Raw genomic sequence first — 24,255 nt, forward strand, 5'->3', positions numbered from 1 at the left:
TATAAAATGTTTAAGTGTTAGCTAAAAAATTAAAAATTAAATCATTTTTTAACATTGAAATAATTTGCGAATTTTCATGGTTTTGAAATTTTTGCCAAAATTTGAATTTGAAATATTTATAAAAAATTTTATTCAAATGTATCATTAATATTTTTAAATAGCTATAATTAAAACATACGAGGAAACTTCTATTATTTTTTCAAATTTTTCAATCGATTACAATTTTTGTTATCACTATTTATAGAGAATAGTTAAATTACAAAATATTTCAAACGTCTTTACATCACTCAAAAAGAGTCAAAGTATTTTTTAAATCATACCACGAGTAGAAAATAATGATAACAACATTTGGTAAAAATGTTAAGTATTTACGGTCATTCGATTTTGAATTACAGCAAAATAGTAAAATCTTGCCATAATAAATCAATATTTTACACGTGTATGTAAATTTTCTTCAAATTGTATACATCATAATATTATGCTCATAAAAAATATTTTGAATTAATTAATTTGTCATTTATTGAAAACTAATTTAAAAAGTCAGATGTTAAACATCAATAAATTATTAAAAATTTAAAAATTGTATCGTGCACAAAAATCCTAATAAAAATATTTGGTAAAAATGTCAAGTACCTATATCTACACATGGTTATTTTTTCTGAGTTACATTTAAAAATTAAAATTGATAAAATTGTTTGCGTTAAAATTTCGGTTTCTTTTATTTTTAATAATTATATTGGAAAATACTAAGAATTTATAAATTTTGTATTAATGAAAGTATCGATTGGATTAACATTTTTATATGAAATCACCTTCAAAGTTGAAGATCAAAACATTTTTCTACTATGTATGGGTATTGGGTATACACTAAAAATAAACACACATTTTAAAATCAATTTATTTACTGCTTCACTAATAATTTAAGAACAATGTTATTTTTACTGGGTTAAAATGATTTAAACGATATCGGATAATATTTGACGAGATAGTATATACTATTAATTTACAAACAATGTATAATATATTAGTGCATTCTTTAACAAATATTTGTATACGTGTATTAAATACATCAATTGTGCATATTATTATATAATTATTGGAATTAAATAAAACGATTACCAATTTGAAATTTTTTTGTTAAATAGATATTATAATTTTTTTCAATTATTTATTTACATTAATATTTTTTAAATCAGAATATTTTGTAATAATCAATATTTTGTAATATAGAAGCGTGAAAAATATTGATATCGATACTATCGAATATTAATTTATGTGTCATTATAACATATTTGATGTTTTATTGATTAAATCATAAACATTGAAATAGGTATCAAAAATGTGTTTTAGTGCATTTTTTGTTTATGTCAACGTGACTGGTGGTCACATATTGAATTTTTTTTTTAAACTAAGCTTAATAAATTGTCATCATTGTTAACAAACGTATTACGTAGGATATTTCGAGATGTATTATTTTATTAGAAAATGTGTTTATATGTTGATATTTAAGTATAATTAACGAGAAACTGTAACCTATATTTTACAGATAATGTTTTTGATGTGCTGAGCTAATTTGTGGAACATTTGATGACGACAGTTGCAGACTGTTAGTGTGTACGCGTGCATGCACGTATGTATGTGTGTGTGTCGTCTGTTTGTGTCACCCGCGTGGAATCAGTAAAGTTTTGACGTGATCCGATTACTTGAAAGCGATATACTACCAATTGTACCTACACCGGTACTGCCACTGCCGCTACCGACAACTCCATCATGGAAGTGATGGATTCCGATGCCAACACTGTGTTGCACTCGGTCACCAATGGCGTGAACGTCGGTCCGCCACCTGTAGTCACCTGGCCCGGGATGGACAATGTTACAAACGCTTCCATGTTCGACGAGTCAAATCTGCCGTATGAAATGAAATTCAACGAGGGCCACGTGGTTGCCATAGTCACTTACAGCATACTCATGGTAGTCTCAGCCATAGGCAACATCACGGTGCTGACGATCATACTGAAACGCAGACGAAAGGCTGGCACGAGGATACACGCTATGCTCATGCACCTGGCCATCGCTGATCTGTTGGTAAGATACATCTTGCAATTCATCAATTATATTCAGTTTTTTATTACCTATATATACCTATAATTATATTTTATGAAAAGTCAAATCTACTCAATCCCGCATCGCTTAGAAGTTTATTTACTTATCAAAATGAACCAAAACTATGTGATAAAAATTGTCATTTATACTACAAGATCAGCTTTAAAATACATATAAATCAGTATGGAAAATTTGGAATACGAGTTTGACTAACAAGAATTTGGTATACTTGGGTATCATTTGACTTCAAAAATATAACCAATTATTTTATTTATTATACAGTTAAATGTGATACTCTAATATCCTCAAGAACAAAATTTTCGTACTGAAAAGGTATAGGTTTTATTTAAATTCTTACATATTACAAAAACACATAACTACGACGCGTTCGCAGCCTAGCGGCTATAGCCAGACCGACACTGATAATATCTACATTAAATTATGTATATAATGCAAACCTAATAAATAATTACAACAGTAATTAAGTAAGGTTAGATTTATTAAAAAATAAAAATAAAATAAAATAGTTTAGTATTTAATTTGCTTTATTAAGATTGTGCATGTGTTAAAGTTATAAATATATTAAAAATGATTGAAATTTATTTTATGTATTTTATAACAAAAAAATGCTATTTAGAATAATATTCTTAAAAATTATTAGTCATCGCAATGTATAATGTGTTTAAAAAATGTAATTGAAATTAATTTGTATGTACATTATTTTTATGTTGTAGGTAACGTTTTTGATGATGCCGTTGGAGATAATGTGGGCATGGACTGTGCAATGGATACTCGGTGACCCATTATGCCGTATCATGTCATTTTTCCGAATATTTGGACTATATCTTTCCAGTTTCATATTGATTTGTATCAGCGTTGATAGGTATGCAACTTCATTTTAGTTTCAAAACTTTTATACTTTGTAGTAGTTAAACATCATATTCGCCGTAAAATATTGCATTATATATTATTATCTATTATTATTCCTCTTTTTCCGCTTAATGTTGTTAGTTTTTGAACAAAAAATTTTATTTAGACTTTGTAAACAGTTGGTAATCATAAAGTTAACAAGTTTATGTAAAAAAAAAAAATAAATACATTTAAGCTTTTAATTTTTTATAATAACATATTGTTTAATTTTTGACAAATAATATTTTATGCATCGGCATCATGTGAACTATGTGGCTAGAAAAATTAAGCCTAGTCTCAGTTTAGCACTTAAAAGCCATTTTTTGATATTTTAGTAAGGTCGTTCTTTATACTTAATAATTATACAGTAAATAAATATCTATAAGTATTTTTTTTAAAAGCCGTCTAACAACATTTTATAAACTAATAATAAATATCTCGTCATGTTTATTTTGTTTGAATTTAGTATAAGTTAATTTGTTTGTATATATTTTAATATAATATTACCTAATACCTATGTATATTTAAATATCTAATGGTATCATAAACAAATCTTTTTTTTATTTTGTCAGATTCTGGTCGAAGTGAGGAATGTATTGATTTTACAGTGATGTATGTTTTTTTTTTGTGTCTATCATCACGTTATGGAGTAAAAATAATGCTTTAATTTTTGACTTCAGTTTCCCTTTGAAAAGGAAAATTCATCATCTCGTTGATACTTTGGAGAAGTCAAAAGTTTAAAATGTACAGTAGTTTTCAAAAGTATCAGAAAAAACCCTAAAAAAGTAACGAAAAAAACAGAAACGCGTAATCAGTTTTCGACAAAATCGATTTTTTTATTTTACTGTAACTCAAAAACCAATCATTGTAAATATTTGAAATTTTCACCAAATGTTTATACTAGTGTTATCTATTTACGATTAAATTTTCCGAATATTTTTGACTTTTTTTAAGGTATTTATAGACAGTTGAAATTTTCGATTTTCTAAGTTTTTTTTGAAATGTATATAAAAAAATTTGACTATCCAAAAATCTTTAGAATTGAATACAAGGTTTATTAAAAGTTGTACTTATCGTAGAAAAAAAAATCAAAAACCGTTACTCTCAATTTTTGGTTATAAGCATTTAAAGTTAAAATTTTTACGAAATATGTCAAAATCATGAACATTTTTATAGAATAATGAAGTTAAAAATTTATTAAATTGTGTGATTTATACCTAAGATTAAAAACCCAACACAAGGTTTTCAATAACTTTTTCTTCGAATAACTATAAAATAAACTCCAGGGTCAATATAGAAAACATTTTGTAAGCGTATAAAGTTTATATTTAAATATTATGCGCGTATAAAATATATTATAATTTAATTATAGTTAATATAATATATCTTAGACTGACAAATCATCTCCGTTCATAATCGTTTTTCGTATACAATGATACTTGTCATTGCATTAAAATGTTTTTTCTTATTTGATATTTTTTAATATAGTTTTCTAATTTTAATTTCCATCACAATGTTAATTTAGATTCACCAGATTCAATTTAAAGAAATCCGGGATAATACATTTCATGTTTACCCAATCATAACCTTGTTTTCCTACCATTTTTTACGGATTGATTTTATTATAAAATATAAAATATTAAAAATTATAAAATGAGAAAACATACTTTTATTTTCAAAAAAACTTATATACTTATTTTAAATATAAATTTTTCTTCTGTTGCCACTATATATTATATTTGAGCGCATTGAACGTTTTTAAAAAATGGGTGATTTTAATTTAATTTTTACTATTTCAGCGTCTGTCGTGTTATTTATATAATTTAAACAGATAATAATATGCGATATTATTCATCTAATCCAAAGACTTGTCTTTAATATTTGTTTCAAATTATCGGGACATGGGTCTACCATTGGTGCATACATAGTATATGATGTAAATCCCTACATTAAAAATAGCTATTATAAATACGTATTTGTGTGTGGTCAATCATTAATACACATTTATCAAAACCAAATAAATATATTTAAAATTTTAAGTCCATATTACTCAAATAATAAATTAAATTCCGGTACATTATCATGTTAATGGTTGAATTCGGTACAACACTTATTCCCAAAGAACTTTTTCGGAACACTGATACATGATAAGTTAACTGGTAAAGGAAAATCACGAACGAATGGCCACCATTAGTTAATTGGATATTTTTATACATAAACATTATTTTTAATATAGTACGGAATAATTTAAAAAAATTAGAAATACTTTTGGCCATATTATTTTGTACATAACTGTTAAAAGACTATTTTATTAATTATGTAGTTCCTTTTGATACAAATACGACAATCAATCAATGATTACAAATTATGACATATTCATTTTTATTAATTACGGCGTTCTTAGTAGGTATAAAATATAAATGATGAGTTTTTTTTTCAAGGTAGTTTCGGATCTTCAATAGAAATATTAATAATAGAGTTTAAGATCTGAGAAATTAGATATGCAGCACATATCTATAACTGAAATTTAAGTGGCATCTAAAATATTACATACTGCTAGTCTTAAGATTATATTTTATAGGTTTATTCTGAACATATAGAAAAAACATTTTTTCATTTATATCCTATTATAATTTAAGGTTTATATCTAGGCTATAAATTTAATACGCTGTAGTTAATAACTTTCAGGGGCATAGGCGCAACTATGGTCAATTTTTTTTTGGGGGGGGGGGAGCTAGAATTGTATAAGTCACACTAACTCACGTTTAACTCTTGTATATTTATTCTATGACAAATAAAAAATTTGTCAGTCATGGCTTTATTGGGGGGGGGGGCTAAGCCCCCCTAGTCCCCACCTAATTTTGCCTATATATCAGGGGTTTAATATAAAAAATATCAATTATATTTTAATAAGCTGCTTAAACTACCAGTATATAGTCATTTTTTTCCACAATAATTATCCAATAAGTAACTAAGATTCAAATTAAAATATTATATTTATTTATTTTTATTTTCAATAGTAGGTAGGTACTGTGATAAAATAATATTATGATACATAACTATTAAATTAACCGTGTATTTATGCTTTAATCGAGAAAAAATATATAGTACATAAAATCTGCGTACCGAGAGGGTTAAAAATTTGAAATTTATCTGAAAATTTGTATTTATATACTACCATCTTGTAAAAAAAATAGATTTATTCCAACATAATTCGACCGAGAAATTCAGTGTTCCTTAAATTGGTGAACACACGGTAGGTATATACATAGTACATTCGAATTTCTTATTTTGTTTGACTGAGATTTTAGATTCAAAAATTAAAAATATTTTCCTATCCAAAATGAGATCGTTTAAACAGTATTGCATTAAAAAGAAAAAATTAAAAGAGCAATTCAAATATTTTGAACGGTTTTAATAATAAATTGATACAAAAATTATATTATTATTGGATACTCTAACCGAGACATGATAATAGAAATAAATAAAGCATTGCAATGTGAAGAAACTCAAGGAACATTAAAATTAGAGGAATTACACATAGGTAGACAAACATGGATGGACCTTCCTGATATTTATCTATCACTATCAGCGATTAGGTGTTCAACATCCAGTGGCGTATTTTGGGGGGGTGTCAAGACATGGAGGACACCCCCCGACATTTAAAAAAAAGTCTTAATATATTGGACATTAGTGTTGTCACTTATTTTATAGTATACTATTTTTATCAAATGTAAAACTTCTTGTCAATTCCTAACATATTAATTTGTTAAAAAATTAATTCAATGTCTTTTTACATTAGTAAATAATAGTAAAAATTTTGTTTTTGAGGTTCAATAAATGTTGACACCCCCCGAGAAATCAACCAAAATACGCCACTGTTAACATCACCAGTTTATGATTTTATAGCTTTAAAAATATTATTATCATCAGAAAATAATGAGATATTAGAGTAATATCGATTGCATAATATATATATTATATTATAACATATTATCATTTATGAATAAGTAGATCTAATAAATAATTTATTTTAAATTTTATAATTTAAATGATAAATTAAATTGTACATGGCGTGTTCAATATAACTATAAATGGCTATAATAACTAAATACAATTAAAAAGTGTGTAATTTGTTTTTTATCGATGAATTTTTATTTGCGGCCCGCATATTCAATATATTTGTCCCGGTTAATATTTTGAGTTCGACATGCCGGATATATTATAGCTTCAGCGATATCGTTATGTACAAATTACAATAAAACTCTGAATTTAAATTTAAATTATTGACCTAAATCTATATAAAAATAATTTAGTGGGTAAACAATATTACTCAAGTAACCTTAAAGTACAGAATAAAATTTTAAATTAATGTAAAAAATAAAATAACTAATGGCCTTTGTTGCCGAAGTTGTAAATGATCAATAAAAAAAAAAAAATTTAATTTTAAACATAGCAAAGAAAAATAATAATAAATGTGTTAAATAATATAGTATTATTTTGTGTCTTTAAAAGTTATTACCTATTTTGTATTTAATTTTCTAATTAGCTTTGTATTTTTATAATTTGTAGATACTTGGCTGTTTTGCAGCCAATGCGTTTATATCAAATGGATAGCAGGGGAAAGTTAATGATTGCAGTGGCTTGGATTGCATCAGTTATTTGTAGCTTACCGCAGGTAACTCTTGTTTTGTTAGGTTATCGTTAGCGCCCACGTTTGTTTATTCAATTATAATTTAATATTTCTACGCATTTGTAAATATGCTATATAATACAGCTATTTGTTTTATTATATAAATAGTTTTAAACAAAATCTTCATTTAAAGATTATAAGTGAAGATTAAAAAATATTTGAAACATAAAATATTCAAAACTATTTAAATTATATTCTTCAATAATGAAACTAAGGATTGAGAATGTTATAGATTTTATTTTATTTATGAGTTTAAATTACATAATAATATCACTGGAAAAATATTTGTCTACATTTATAGGATCACTCAATGAACTATAAACAAAATTTGAACATTTAACTCATTAACAAGATAAAAATTTTTGCTTTATTTACACCGTAGACTTACATATTTCACGTGGAACGACACCCTAATGCCACATGGTACGAACAGTGCGTCACTTATAACGCTTTTTCGTCCAAATTGCACGAGCTGGCTTACTTATATTTCGGCATGTTCATGATGTACTGGTTGCCTCTAATCGTTATACTATTCTGCTACGCTTCAATCATCATTGAAATATATAGAAGGTCCAGGGAATCGATTTGCGGCCAAGGTAAGTTATAGAAATAGTTGTAAGACTCTGGTTTTAAGCAGGGAAGCTACTTATTTTTACAACATAAATGGGTAGAAAAATGGGTCTGACTTAGTTTGTAAAAAACACATCTTTAAGACTATAGGACATTTTAAACTTATGTTACTCACCCCTTTATTATATTTGCTGTATTAAAAATCAAATACATGTGGGATTTATATGGAAGTAATTATTGAAATTATTGAAAACCTTAGTGAATCAAATGTAATTTCCGAAATAATTTAATAAATGCAAGTATTATCGAGATTAAACAAATACTGGTCAATCAAAATGATTGATTTCCTTATTCAAGTAAAAGACAACTGTCCCAGTAATCTATCCAGGCATTCAACCCCAGTAATCTTTTCAAAATTTAAACTATTTATTATTCAATATTTCTCAAAAAATGATTTTTGGTAACAATGTATAAGTTAAACAACAATGTTTAAATACAGTTAAATAATTAAATATCTTATTTGCCATCACAATACGAGCTGGAACCAAAATTAGATGTAAAATTCACAATTTCATAGAAACGGTTTACGAATATATCAACTAATATATTCAATGGTTAGCTTAAATGTATTCTTGTTAGAAATTTACATCATTATCTTGATAGGATGATTGCGTGCATGGTGCATTTTTGATGGTATATCTACCACACATGAAACAAATATATATATCTCAAGTCTCAAGACATATATCAAGACCATGAGAAAAAGAAAGGAGCCTTACACTCTATGTAAGATAGGAGTTCAAAAGAGTCAATATTTCCATTAATTAATTTTTGAAAGAATCGTATGCCAATTTCTGTTTTCTTGTCAGTTAAAGAGCACAAGATAATTGAAATGAATACAAGAGGTTAGCATTTTTAAGAGGCATGTTAAATTTTCAGAGTAAAAATAAAAAAAGTTCAAAATATTCATTATAGATACTTTTAGATTCTGAGTGAAGCGAGGAATGTATTGATTTAAATATGATGTGTGTGTTTTTTATTTTTTTTTTGTGTGTTTGTCATCACATTTTGGGACAGTAAAAGTGCTTCGATTTTTAACTTCAGTACCTCGTTCAATCAGAAAGTGAATCTAGTTGGTACTTTTTTTTTTTTTTGGGGTGGGGGGGGGGTTAAAAATAAAAAATTCCCAATATTTTTTTAATAATTGGGATAAACAAATTAAAAATTAAGGAAAAAACGAGAATTTTTACGCAAATTCAATTTTCGACAAAATCGATTTTGGTTTTTGATTTAACATTAAAACAAATGACCATCAATACATGACATTTTCACCAAATGCTTATATAAGTATATTCTATCCACCATAAAATTAAAAAAATTTTTTTACTTAAGTTGAACTATACATATATAATCGTATGCAATTTTCGATTATTATTGGTTTTTATTTAAATTAATAATCGATAAAAATTTATTTGTTGAGTAGAAAAGCTTGAAAATTTAATACAAGGCTCCTAACACATTATTAAAATAGCAGTTGAAAAATATTAAAAATATATAGGTGCGATTTTTTTTTATAAGCATTCAAAGTTTGAATTTCGACAAAATACGTAAAAATCACAAAAATTCACAAATTATTTTAAGCTATAAATTCATAAAAAATTTTTTTTTTCAAATCTAAGATCTGAAAATGTAATACAAGATTTCTTACAAGTTTGTCAATCTTTATCACACACAAAAAAAAAAAAATGTCCAACAGAAATTCAAATTAAATTCTTATGAGCGTTTGAAATTTATATTTTTACAACATTGGTTTTTCACTAGATTTCTCATTTAAAGATTTTCTTATTTTAGTGTAACTCTAAAACAAATGACCGCAGATACTTTAAATTTTCACTGAATGTTTATATAGGTATTTCTTATATTTGATAACATTTTCGAAATATTTTAATTAGTTTTGAGCTATTTAATGATATTTTAATTTTTTAACTTATTTAGTTTTTTTTTTTCATTTATGTCAATAAAATTTTATTGATTGGGTCAAAAAGCTTCAAAATTTACAATAGCGGTTGAAAAATGAAAGAAATACATAGTCACAATTTTTTAAATCTAAAATTTGAAAATTTAATTTAAGATTCCTTATAAGTTGTCTACCTTTATCAAAAAAATGTCCACCGGAAAGTCAAATATTTTAATAAGTAATAATAATCTATAATATATTCTAGACAGATAAACCGTCACCGCTCAGAATCGTGTTTCTTATAGGTACAATGATTCGTATAATTGGATTCAAATTTAATTCCATTCATTATAGTAACCCACTTGTAACCTACTGTACAGCAGAGCGATATCCACTTTCCTGCTTTTTTAACCTGATATTTGCTTAGTTTATTAGAATTAAAAATGTTTATTGAGAATTATTTGTTCCCTGAATATTTTTATATTTTGGTAAGATTTACACATTGCATTTTCTATTCATAATTCTATTTTTTTTTACTGAAGTAAAGTCTTAATAGTCTTATGACGTAAATTTGTTTAAAACAAATATATAATAATATATTAGATACAAGGATTATTTCTCTGAAAACTATAGAATCATCATATCATTAGAAATTCATAAGGGTTGGTTCTAAATTGAACAGTACGTTACGAAAATACGGTAACTTTAATGCAAGTTTAAATTTGTTTCCTTCATAAACAAATAAGTATTTTGTTTAACAATAATATACACAAGGTATATTGTATATTCTTAAGTTCTTCTCTTTAATATTGTTATAATATAACATATTACAATTTAGGTGAATACACACATCGTGGTATGTCTATACATACATCGTATTGGAATTGGTAAACATAATTTATTTGAATATTGAAGTTTACTACTAAACTTTAGGGTTGTAAAACAAAAAAATATGAAATTAAGAAATTAAGAAATGAGATACAAAAGAATTACAAAACAAATAAAATTTCAGCCATTGTACATTTTATTCCGAAAGTATGGGGTCTATGTGAAAATATTCGCCAGATGACGTAGTTAAATTGGGGAAAAAAGAAACGTTATTCAGTTGATTTCGATTAATTAATATATGATTTTTTACACAATTTAATCGCATTAAAATAATGATTCATGTAACCAATGATATGATAACACAAACTTAAGTATTTATATTTTGAATGCTATTATTTTTGTAGGTACAGATAATGTGCGCCGTCTGGGATTTTTAGGACGTGCCAAAAGCAGAACATTAAAAATGACAATCATTATTGTCATAGTGTTTGTTGTGTGTTGGACTCCCTACTACATTATGGCTATTTGGTAAGTATTTATAAAAAAAAAATAACTTGAAAATTATATTATCTGTTTTTATAAAAATAATAACAGTGATATATTTTTAAAAATCAATTCCCATTAAACATTTAATGAGTTTAATCCGTTTGTTAAAAAAACGGATTATAAAACTATTAAGATTCTCGCTTTTTATTTATTTATATTTTTATAAAATGCAACATCCAACGTCATTCATGTTAAACTATCATTTCCCATTAAATAGAAATAAAACTATACTCGTGTAAGATAGTATTTGTAATAACATCGTCCATCACTACGAGATTGATATTAATATATAATATATATATAAATTCAAATTAACTGAATACATTACTGTTATTAGCATTAGTCTATAATTATAATTTACATAGAATCGTCATAACTGTTTTTTGATAAAAGAATATTAATTGATTGTATTATTTAGAATACTGTAATAAACATAATATATACTACATATAACTATAACCTTATAGAATATAAATATATACATTGTGATAAACAAATTTCTTATATTTTGAATGTAATGAATAGTATATTACTTAATAACGTACTGAGATTGAGTTTTAGTCAAAAAAAAAATAAATAGCCTTTAATAATTTTAATACAGCATTTCATTATATTAACTAAATAGATAAAACACGCTTCAAAATAAGACAGTATCCACACTCCATGTAAATACATCGGTACATGTATACCATGCGACTACTGATTTCATTTGACGTATTATGAAGTAGGTATTAATTAATATAATGATTATAAATTATGAATAATTACCGTTAAGCTTAGAATCTAAAAAGTATAATGAGGTTGCTATGGACACATATATAACAAAATTACGTAATGGTAACGCTATCGGTGTCGAAAAAATTTATAAAATGGCCCCAGCCATATAACGCATATACATCTCAAAACCAAAATACGCTACTCGATATTTTTCCTCTTTAACGAAAATCTATCAATTAAATTAATAAATAAAAATCTATGAAATGGATATATTTAATAAATATAGTTTTGTTAATAAGTACCTGACCATGAGAACGAAAATAATTTATTTTAATTTTAATGGTCAGCAACAAAAACCTTGTATCCAGCCCAAAAACATATTTACGTTAATGATATCAGTTGGATATTTACATGGAGAAACTAAGTGTTTTTGTTGATACACACAATGTTTATTGTATAAGAGACCTTATTATGTTAGTTAATACGAACAAACAATCTTAATAAAGTAATTTTTTTTAAAAATATAACATATGTTTAAATACAAAAAATATATATATCTTTAGATTTTTTTTTTTATTATTCAATAAACTGTGGCATCTGAGTCCATTGGACGTAATAATACATTTTAAAATATTCATAATTATTTACATAATATTAAATAGTGAGAAAAAAAAGAAACATATTATAATATCAGTTTTTGACGTACTTAAAAATATAAAAAATCAATATTGTTTCTATAAATACTATTTTGTCAAATCAATAAAATAAGCAATTGCAATCATATTATTCATATGATTAAAAAAAAATAACTATAAACGTTATTAAAAGTCTTATAAGTTTTTTTTTCTAAAAATGATTTACTATTATTTATTCACTGATATTTGTCTGTAGCATATTATTTATCTACGATAAAAAGGTAGCATATTTTATATTCGATTCATGTTGAAAATTAAAAAATTATTTGATCGTTAAAAGTTTTCGATTTTTATAGCTAAGCCTTATAAATGTAATACATTACTTGTATCTTATGAGTTATAACTAAATTTTAGGTAATAAAACCTAAAAATCTAAAAAATTACCATCACAATTTTTTTTTTTTTTTAATAGTAATTTGATGTTAAAATTGTGTGGAATCAGAATATCTATTAATCTTATTTTGATGTAATTCAAAAATATTATTTGAGGGGGTTTGAAGTTCTTACGTATATTATTATATTTTAGATTAGTACATAATCAAATTATCAAAACAATTAGATTAATTTTATTATATATTATATATGATAAACGCAATATATTTACCAAAAATTAATTTAACATACGCTATGATTAATTTTAAAATACATTACTTGTTTGGAAAAATAAATGTACAATATAAAATAAACCTACTTATAGTAATATATATATATATATATATATATAAATATCAAAAGGTTTAAACTTATTTTTTTTTAAATAATTGTTTAAGGCATCAACAACAAGGTTATTAACAGGTGTTATATTTTTAAAGAATTCACATTAAATGAAATTACTTAATCACTACCTACCAAATTATATCTATATTTGTACATTATTATCTTAAGTTCTAAAAATGTTAAATACGGTGACGTAATGTTGTTTTGTTAACAAAGTTGATAAGTTTTTGGACTTCTCGAGAGTGGGTATTAGTATCTCATATAGTGTTTCGGGTAGCTTAAAATGATTTATTGCATATCTTGAATTTAAATTTAACATATCCTAATACAATAACCTACTAATGACGAGATACACTTATGGCAGACTATATGATAGAATGGTTACCAACATTTTTTTTTTCTAACTTATTTAAATTTATTTTTTAACAATTAACTTATTTAAAGCAAGCATATTGTTTTAAAATGTAAAATGTTTTCAAAAGGATTATAATAGTTCCTATTTTGTTCCTTATTGGTATTTATTAGACTTTATAATTAAATAAACAAGATACAAAACCATGACTTTCTGCTCTAACATATAAGCGAAAGGAAATACTCAGTTCATGTAAATCCTGTTTAATTTAATATAAGCTTCTAAGCGAAACATTCAAAATATACAATTTATATAGCAGTAAACTATTACTGTATTGCTTACATTTTAAAGCTTTTTAATTTATAACTATATGAATCTAATAAAATCTATTAAATTATAGTTTCAAAATCTAATTTTCAATTAATTTGATAATAGCAGCAGTAATGGGGAAACACAAAGATATCAGTATTCAAATAATAATTGTTCTCCAGCTTAATTTATTATTGTTTATGTTATCTCTCATGTAGTCATTTTGCATACGCAATGCGCCGTTTTAAAGTATGGCACTACAGAATACTAAAATCAATTTGATATTATGGATTAATAATAGTGTACTTGAATGTATTCTTGCCTCTTGGTGATTGATATATATTCCACTCCTAGACAGGTTAGAACGTATGGAGTTATATTTAGGGTTTACCCTTGCCTGTTTATATTGATTGAATCAAACGTATACAAGCATCTGTATAAACAATACGTTGATTTTACACTGCATATAGGTACTAATTTTATTAAAAAATTAAGAATAATATACAATTCAAACTATGGATGGGTACTATACTTTTATTTAAAAAACTTTTGATAGCGTGATATTTTTCCGTGGCAATCAATAAAATTATTTATGAATCACTGAACTGAACACTTGGTACCTTACATAATATGTGGTACGCCCACTTGTGAACTAACGTCTAACATTTTGTTTCAAAATCAAATAAATAACAATATGTTACTATCGGATTAGTAAAAAATAATATTGTATCCATATTATTTTATTTATTTTATATTGTAACCACGGTGTATAATAAAACGGCACACCATCGTGTATGAATTCTAAATATTCGGTTACATTTTATGTATAATTTGAAAAAAAAAACATGTAAATTAACTATTTAAATATATTATACTCGATATTTAAATACGCATTACGGTGTAAAGTTAAAACTACATTATTTATTATGTGTAAATATTTCTATTTGCCGTCAGGTGACTTGAATAATCATAATTACGTTAAGATACGTCTGCAGCTACATTAATACTTAAATTAATCGATTAAAGGGAGTGAGAGAAACACTTGTTTTTTTTTTAAATTTTATATTTGACAAATAATTCGTTTAACATATCGTTTAATTTTTATTAATATGGTATAAAATAGTTTTTATTATTAGTCATATCGATTTCTTTTAGTGGAATTCTGAATAATTATTGGAATAATTCAAATTCATATAATTTTAAACCATTTATTATTAATGAATGCAATACATGATAAATCAATTTACTTTATGATATGAATTAATTGTTTGAACGTTAAGTATAGATGCTTTATATAAATATTCCATCTTAATCTTTGATTATTTATAACTGAAGCCTGGAAACTTCCCGATAAAGCTATAATACACCCATATCTTCAACACTATCCTCCGAATCTCTTACTTACCAATCCAATGGAAACTCACCACAATTATTCTTTCCTCTAAACCAAACAAACCTATAGATAACCCTTCATCATACAGATCTATTAGCTTGTTACCTTTCTTCGCAAAACTTTTTGAAAAATTAATATTGATCAGAATTTATCCAATCATCAAGGAAAAGAAACTAATTCCTGACACAGAATTCGGATTTAGAAAACATCACTCAACTATCCACCAAATACACCGTCAGGCTGATACTATATCGCCTGCTCCCTAAAAAAGATACTTTACACCTCAGCAGTGTTTCTTGAAATTTCACAAGCTTTCTATAAAGTCTGGCACCCTGGCCTTCTTTTCAAATTAAAATCTTTTCCACCCTCGGAATACTACCTATTCTTTAAATCATATTTAAGCGAGCGAAACTTCTTTGTTAGATGATGAATAGAATTCTCTAGTTTCTCTCCAATCTTAGCTGGCGTTTCTCAAGGCGCATTTGCATCTCCAACAATATTTAACTTGTACTCGGCAGGTCAGCCCACCAATCGGAATACTCAAATTGCCGCATATGCCGACGACAAAGTCATATACTCCTCCACACCAACCTGGGTTTAGTTTCAACCTCCCACCAAAACCACCGGAATTACCTATCACGTCAAAATAAACGAAAGCAAATTTATACACACTACCTTTGCTCTCCTTCACAGTCAACCTCCCCCAGTACATATAAACAACAAACCTATACCAAATTCCAACATAGCCAAATATCTAGGTCTAGTTTTCGACAAACATCTAACGTGGGCTAAACACATTCATACAACAAAAATAAAATTAAACAAACGACTCTACTGTCTCAGACCTATCCTTGGTAAATTCTCAAAACTATCTCTCAAAACCAAAATTCACATCTACATTCTCCTCCTTAAGCCAATATGGTTTTACGGTATACAGGTGTGGGGCACTACCAAAAAATCGAATATTCAAAAAATACAACTGTTCCAATCCAAAATCCTCAGACTCATAACCAATGCTCTTCCTTATATCTCTAATCACACTCTTCAATACTTATCTCCATATTCCTAAAGTCACTGAAACAGCCAAGCTATTTTACTCTAAATTCAGAATTCACCTTTATAATCACACTTACCCTCACGTTAAAAAGTTATTATTAATCACCATCCCTGGAGAACCACTTAGAAAAGTCAAACGACAATGGCTTCTAGATTTTATAAATTTAAAAAAAAAAATCCTAAATAATTTGTAAATTCACGCTGAAGTGTTCGCTGGTTGGTTCTTCCCTCAAGACACTCAAGCTAATACAAAAATATAATTTTTAAAAAAACATAATTTATGCATATTGTACTTTTTTTATGTACAGATTGTATAAAATCTAGATTTAAAAAAAAATATATAATTGAATTAATTGATATTTGTCTAAATTAGGCATTTAGATGTATAATAATCGTAGTTCATGCATATTATTAAATATACTATAATGTTATCGACTGCGTTATAATTTTGTAGACGAAACAAGATTATTTGGTTATTTTCTTCCATAATTTAAGAATATTTTTTTTTTTACTGTATAAAAAAAAATACAATGATTAATTTGATTTTATGTTTAATTAATGTCTGTAAATAGAACCTTTAAAATACAAGCACTAATAATAAGTAATCGATTGATTTCGTTAGAAGTTTGAATAAAGACACGCGTATCCACTAATAATACTTACAATTTTCAAAATATACTATTTATTTATTTCATCTGATATTTTAAAGAAAATATATAACTTATAAACTCTGGGCAAAAAAATTTTGAACTACCAGAGAATTAATAAGTTGTCGATTGCAATTTAGTATTATAATATAATATTTTATTTGAAACATGGCCTCTGAAAGAAGAAAAGTTCATGTCAATAATCTAAATTATTTAGTATAAAATATTATAATGGTATTCCTGATATTTTTATGTACAACAAAATAAAATCTCACTTTTAGATTTAAGGGTGTTATTCACGTTTATTTTCTAATTAAAATAATTAAAGAACTCTAGAACTTTCACGTAATAACCATATGGTTTTAAAATTTTGTTTAAAAAGTAGAAAAGTTTTTTTTAATTTCTCGTAGTTATCAAGGGATAATGTGAAACTCAGAAAAATAACAATGAGCGTGGTTATACATGTACCTATGTAATCTTATAGTTTATATAATAATATATAACATTCATATAATTTTAGTAATAATATTATGTACAATATATATACCTATCTAGATTTATTCAAAGTTTATAATCATGAAAATATTATTTTAATATAACCATAATAATTTTATTTTTTTGGTTAACTGAGTTTTATTCAAATTAATTTATCATATCGATCTTCAATTGCGATTTAAGGTAAAATACCTAATTTATCTAAGTTAGATTTTATAAGGTATACTTTCTAAGAACTTTTAATCTAACAAAATTATAGTTTATCATATTAAATATGCTTGTACTATATGAAATACACATGCCACTGTTTCTCAAACATATTTATAAAGTTTGCTAATTTTTTGCTGCTTTGTTTGTAAACATTTAAAGTATGAATACATTTTACATATTTATGACCTTATTATTGTTTGTTGGAAATTTAGAATTATATCTACCTATTAAAGCATCTGATCTTTTAGCGTAGCGTGTTATTAATTCACTAAAGAATTCCTACATATTTAAATAATACTTAATAATACATGGGTGTAACTAAAAAACATTGTGTCTAGCTCTGGTACTATGTATCAAAAGACTGATAATTATTAAATAATATTTTTTTCTCATGAATTGGTAGCAATAAAAGATCAAGTGATGAAACGTGATGCTTTGACACACACATTAATTTGTATCTGTTATTATTAAAAATTTACTAATTTTGATCTGTTTTAGTAAACACCTATGTACTCGTATCATAATAAAAGATAAATGTGGTATTGGTGTTTCAGCTTATTACACTAATTTACAAGTCATACTTAACTTGAATTAAAATTGTTGTTAACTTAGTCTACCTTGTGAGCTACATATTTCATAAAGCTCATGTTTCATGATGTGTTGAACTGTCACGTAATACAGACAGCGGTAAACATTTATAGTGTATATTATATAGCCTAAAAGTTTGTAGATTGGAGCCATTATATTATTGTCTATAGTCTGTCAGATTTATACAAACAATTATGACACATCAATATGTGAGATTTTTAAGTAATTGTATGGATTATTCCAATACCTACTCGATGTTACATTACTTTTGCGGTCTACTGAAAATACAATTTGAATTTAGTACGGTACAAAACTACAAACATATACGATTTCAAAATAATTATAGTTCAGATTTTCCTTCAGTTGGACTGAATACAAATCATGGGTTCTAGTGAATAATTTAATTTCACTAGTATAGACGGCCGAGCCACGGGGAAATGTCCTTATGTTCCCATGGGTTTTAAGTACTAGGTTACTCCTTCGATTACGAGAAAAAAACTCGTATATATTTTTTTTAACGCGATATAATATAATATTATTATTTTATTGCTATCTTCATATCCTTCCATAGTAAACATGAAGCTTGTTACACACAACCACACATCCCTCGTTGACCACATGGTATATACCTACTATATTTTGTTATAATACAATTTACCCTAAGCGACAGCCATGCGCGATGTGATTTGTATGATATTATATAATTTATTTATTCTAATCTTACTCGCCTGATTTTACACGTTACCAATGAAACTGAAAAACACTGTTATCATCAGCTATATATAAATATATATTATATGAGCGTGATGCCAATATGCGGTGGTTATAGTTGCGATCCGTATTACGCCGTATTATCATCGAGGCATCGGATGGTATAAATTAATTTATGAAATACATAAACATATAATAATATAAAAAAAAAATACAATCTTGTTTGTAAAATCAATATATTCATCGCTTAGCTTGGAATTTAATGTGATGTAGTTATTTAATAAGAATATAAATAAAAATACATTAAATAATTAAGGGATTTCACAAAAATGTTGAAAATATAAAGCATCCATAAATATTTTTGTCGGTTTTTAAAATAAAATAAAACAATTGAATAACAAGTTGTTAAACTTTTTTTTTTTTAGCAATGTATAATAAAGTATGCTAGTAGAATGAAATTTAATTAAATGTTTTAAAATATAACTATATAAAACTAAAGATATTAATGGTGCCCTTAAATCTGAGATGTTTTGTACGTTTGAAAATACCGTGGGCAAAAAATACAATTTTGAGAACCACTGCAATGTATATATACTTTGCACACTTTTTTTATGTAGGTGTACACACACACACACACACACACACACACACGCTCGCACATCTTGATGAGAATCATGATTACTGTGTGAAGAGGCGTATCAAGAGCCGCACGCGTAATAATTGGCTGTTTTTTTCCCGAAATGAAACCGTACGAAAGTCCCCCTCCCCCTGATTGAGGGCAGCAGACAAAGGCGTGCCGTAACGACGGGGGAAACGACACCGTCCCGACGATACCACTGATGAGTGCAATGCACGAATACGACTCGTTGCGACGGTGACGACGGATTGCCGCAGAGCTCTAAAGTGGTCAGGCGATGGATGACTATAATTTATCTAGGGTAGACAGGAACAAGGATGTCAGTATAGCACTGGGCTCGAAGAAAATAAACGTTTCAAAGTTACGGTGGTGCGCGACTCCACGACGGGACCATTGGCCGCGGCAGACTGCACGTTGCCGACGGGTGTAGCCAGTGCGAAAATCACGGAGAGTCTCACTACCGATTTTTTGATTCTTTCCCCTTTTCGTTCAGTGGTCGGACACTGTCGGCCTAGTCACGACGCCTAGGTTAGGTCACCGCCGATTCCGCAGTATCCATCATATTTTATAGTCTTCGTCGCTCGCTCCGGGAGTTCAGGGAACCGGTGTCGCCGGCACAACAGTCATCGTATTAAGCACCTGCAGTATCGTCAAGTGCATAACAATCGCGCACTGGCCGCTTGTCGTCAATCGTCATTCGTCTCGCAACCGTCGTGGTCGGGCTCCGTCCGCTGCCATGGTCGTCTTCTCGAACGCCTCGCAGGACCGACCGAATAACTGTAATACCGAAATACTGTACATACCGTTGTATCGAACGGACGTGTCGCAACGCTTCACACGTGTAATCCATTATCTTATCTCGTTAAACGTTGAGTCGGCATGTGCATAGTTAAATTAAATTATAAGTGTTATCGTTATTGTACTTTTGATTACTAGACCATCGCGAACGGCATCATTTAATCATTTTATATTTTGTTGATTGAGGTAATCATATTTTACACTGTAAAAGCACATAGTATATTATACAATATACTTATATTTATATACATTCATGTTTATGTCTATATAACTCATCAATATGTCCATGAATAAATCGCCAGTTTCTAATAAGCCACCTTTAACTAACATTAAAAAATATGTTTCTCTTGTAGATATTATGAATACCCTCAAGATAATGCGTAATGACATTCAATCGATTAACTCTAAACTGTTGACCCAAGAAAATACGTCAACAGCCATTTTAAATAGAATGGATACTCTCTCAACCGAAATTATTTCATTAAAAAACGAAAAAGCGGAATTAAAAAGAGACATCGAAAAACTGAAAACAAATTCTCTAGACCATACTTGTTCATCTAACACTGCTATAATAACACTCCTGGGTTTGATTTTGTTAAAGAAATACAAGAAAGAGAAAATAAGTCTCGTAACATATTACTATTTAATGTTGTTGAATCTCAAGATGACGAGACGAAGCTTGCTACTGATCTTATAAAATCGTTACATATTGATGTTCCTATCACTTCAGCTGTTCGTCTTGGAAAGCAGTCGAATAAACCGAGACATATTAGAATCAAATTTGAGTGTCCTGAGTCGGTCTTTGCAGTCTTAAAATCTAAGAAAATACTCTCAACTAACCAATTTTGGAAAAACATTTGGATTACAACTGATTTAACTGTTCTACAAAGGTCCAATCTATCAGACCTAAAAAAAGAACTGGATAGAAGAAATAGTTTGAATAATGGGATTTGGTTCATAAAATATGTTCGCGGTTCATTAACGTTGGCTCAAAAAAACTGATCTGTGGCTCAAGCACACCCTTCATTCAATCGTCATGTAATATAAATAATCTATTCTATGTAAATTTTAACCATAAGTTAAGTAATATTTGTAACACGTTATCTGGCTATTATCAAAATGTCCGCGGCCTAAATTCAAAACTATCTACAGTTCATATAAACCTTGCTTCCTCAGACCATTACGATTATTTTATTTTAACTGAAACGTGGTTAACAAATGATATCGATGGTAATGAACTTTGTATGATTGACTATTCTGTGTTAAAAAATGACAGATAAACGGGAATTTATACGCAAAACCAGTTTTCGACCAAATCGATTTTTTTTATGGTTGTAATTCAAAAACTAATCACTGTAAATACTTGAAATTTTCACCAAATGTTTATGTTAATGTTATCTATATACAGTTTAATTTTCACAAATTTTTGACTTTTTTTAAGTTATTTATAGACCACTGAAATTTTCAATTTTTTTTGAAGTTCCGGTAAAAAAATGTTGGACGACCAAAATACTTGAAAATGTAATACAAATTTCCTCATAAGTTATTCTTATAGTGATTAAAAAATTATAAAAATACAAAGGCACAATTGTTTTTAATTAGCATTTGAAGTTTAAATATTGACTTAATACGTAAAAATTACGGCAATTTTCAAATTATCTTAGATGGAAATTCATAAAAGTTTTTATTTTAATTCTAAGATTTGAAAATTTAATACAAGGCTCCAATTATATTTTTACAATAGCAGTTGAAAAATAAAAGAAATATATATGCATAATTTTTTTTTAAAAGCATTCAAAATTTTAATTTTGACAACATACGTTAGATCTAAGATTTAAAAATTAAATACAAAGATCCTAACACATTGTAACAATAGCAGTTGAAAAATATTAAAAATACATAGGCATGATTTTTTTTTATAAGTATTTAAATTCAAATTTTTACTAAATACGTCAAAATTACGGCAATGTTCAAATTATCTTAGATAGAAATTCATAAAAGTTTTTATTTTAATTCTAAGATTTGAAAATTTAATACAAGGCTCCAATCATATTTTTACAATAGCAGTTGAAAAATAAAAGAAATATATATGCATAATTTTTTTTTAAAAGCATTCAAAATTTTAATTTTGACAACATACGTAAAAATCACGAAAATTCGCAAATTATTTTAAACTAGAAATTCATAATTCATAAAGTATTTTCTTTTTATATCTAAGATTTGAAAATTTAATACAAGGCGCCTAACATATTTTTACATTATAGCAGTTGAAAAATAAAAGAAATAAATAGTCATAACATTTTTTTTATAAGCATTTACAGTTCAAATTTTGACTAAATACATAAAAATTACGGCAATGTTCAAATTATCTTAGATAGAAATTCATAAAAGTTTTTCTTTTTAATTCTAAGATTTGAGAATTTAATACAAGGTTCATAATATATTTTTACAATAGCAGTTGAAAAATAAAAGAAATATATAGGTAGCCACAATTTTTTTTTACATGCATTCAAATTTTAATTTTGACAACATACGTAAAAATCATGAAAATTCGTAAATTATTTTATCCTAGAAATTCATAAAAAATTTTCTTTTTAAATCTAAGATTTGAAAATTTTTAATAATCTATAATATATCCTAGACAGATAAACCGTCTCCGTTCAGAATCGTTTTTCGTATACAATGATACCTATCATTGCATTTAAATTTAACCTACTCTAGTCAGAGGTCCACCCCACCCCAAATGTACTGCAGAGCGATACCCACTTACCCGCTTTTTTATTTTTAGCATTAAAAAGTACGATTTTTTAATTCAACAAAATAATGGTTTCACTGTGCAAAATCGTGGTGTCACGTGATTACTAAACATTTGTTTTGTTTTTGTTACGTATCTAATCAAAACCAAATCTCAATAAAATATTAAAATATATTTTAGTGGACTCGTCACACTTAAAAGTATGAGTTTATCGGTGTAGTACAAAACGTGATTACAGAAAAAAGAAAAAATTTTAAAAAAACACGTACACAATATCATAGTAAAATACTAAAATTAATATATTAATTACTCGGCTCAGAATCTAAAATAATAATAACTACTTTTTTGTTATTGTTCTATGAACACTACATTGTCTTTAGTGTTACCTAAAAGTATATACTGCTCCGATCCACAAGAGTCAGTCGATCAAATCCGTGTTGAAATCCACACAAGTTGTCAAGTTGATGATGTCGATAATAATAATGATAAAAAAAAATAATAATGATAATAATAAAATGTCAAAAACTCGAAACAAGTAAAAATATTTTGGAAATGTTATCTAGTATAGA

General features: G+C 26.7%; 1 protein-coding gene across 3 annotated transcripts in view; it reads left to right on the forward strand.

Moving 5' to 3' along the window:
- AkhR (Adipokinetic hormone receptor) overlaps positions 1 to 24,255 on the forward strand; it is a 99,484-nt gene that overhangs the window by 28,277 nt on the left and 46,952 nt on the right. For all 3 annotated transcript variants that reach the window (XM_015524326.2, XM_015524329.2, XM_015524327.2), the window contains exons 2-6: positions 1,547 to 2,085; positions 2,838 to 2,986; positions 7,585 to 7,690; positions 8,088 to 8,301; positions 11,465 to 11,588. In XM_015524326.2, coding sequence (XP_015379812.1) covers positions 1,771 to 2,085; positions 2,838 to 2,986; positions 7,585 to 7,690; positions 8,088 to 8,301; positions 11,465 to 11,588 — 908 coding nt within the window. In that variant the 5' untranslated portion in view covers positions 1,547 to 1,770. The remainder of the gene's footprint in view (positions 1 to 1,546; positions 2,086 to 2,837; positions 2,987 to 7,584; positions 7,691 to 8,087; positions 8,302 to 11,464; positions 11,589 to 24,255) is intronic.

This window comes from Diuraphis noxia, unplaced genomic scaffold (genome assembly GCF_037042655.1).
Source record: "Diuraphis noxia isolate RWA-SAM2 unplaced genomic scaffold, SU_Dnox_SAM2 contig0002, whole genome shotgun sequence".
In the NCBI taxonomy this organism is placed as follows: Eukaryota; Metazoa; Arthropoda; class Insecta; order Hemiptera; family Aphididae; genus Diuraphis; species Diuraphis noxia.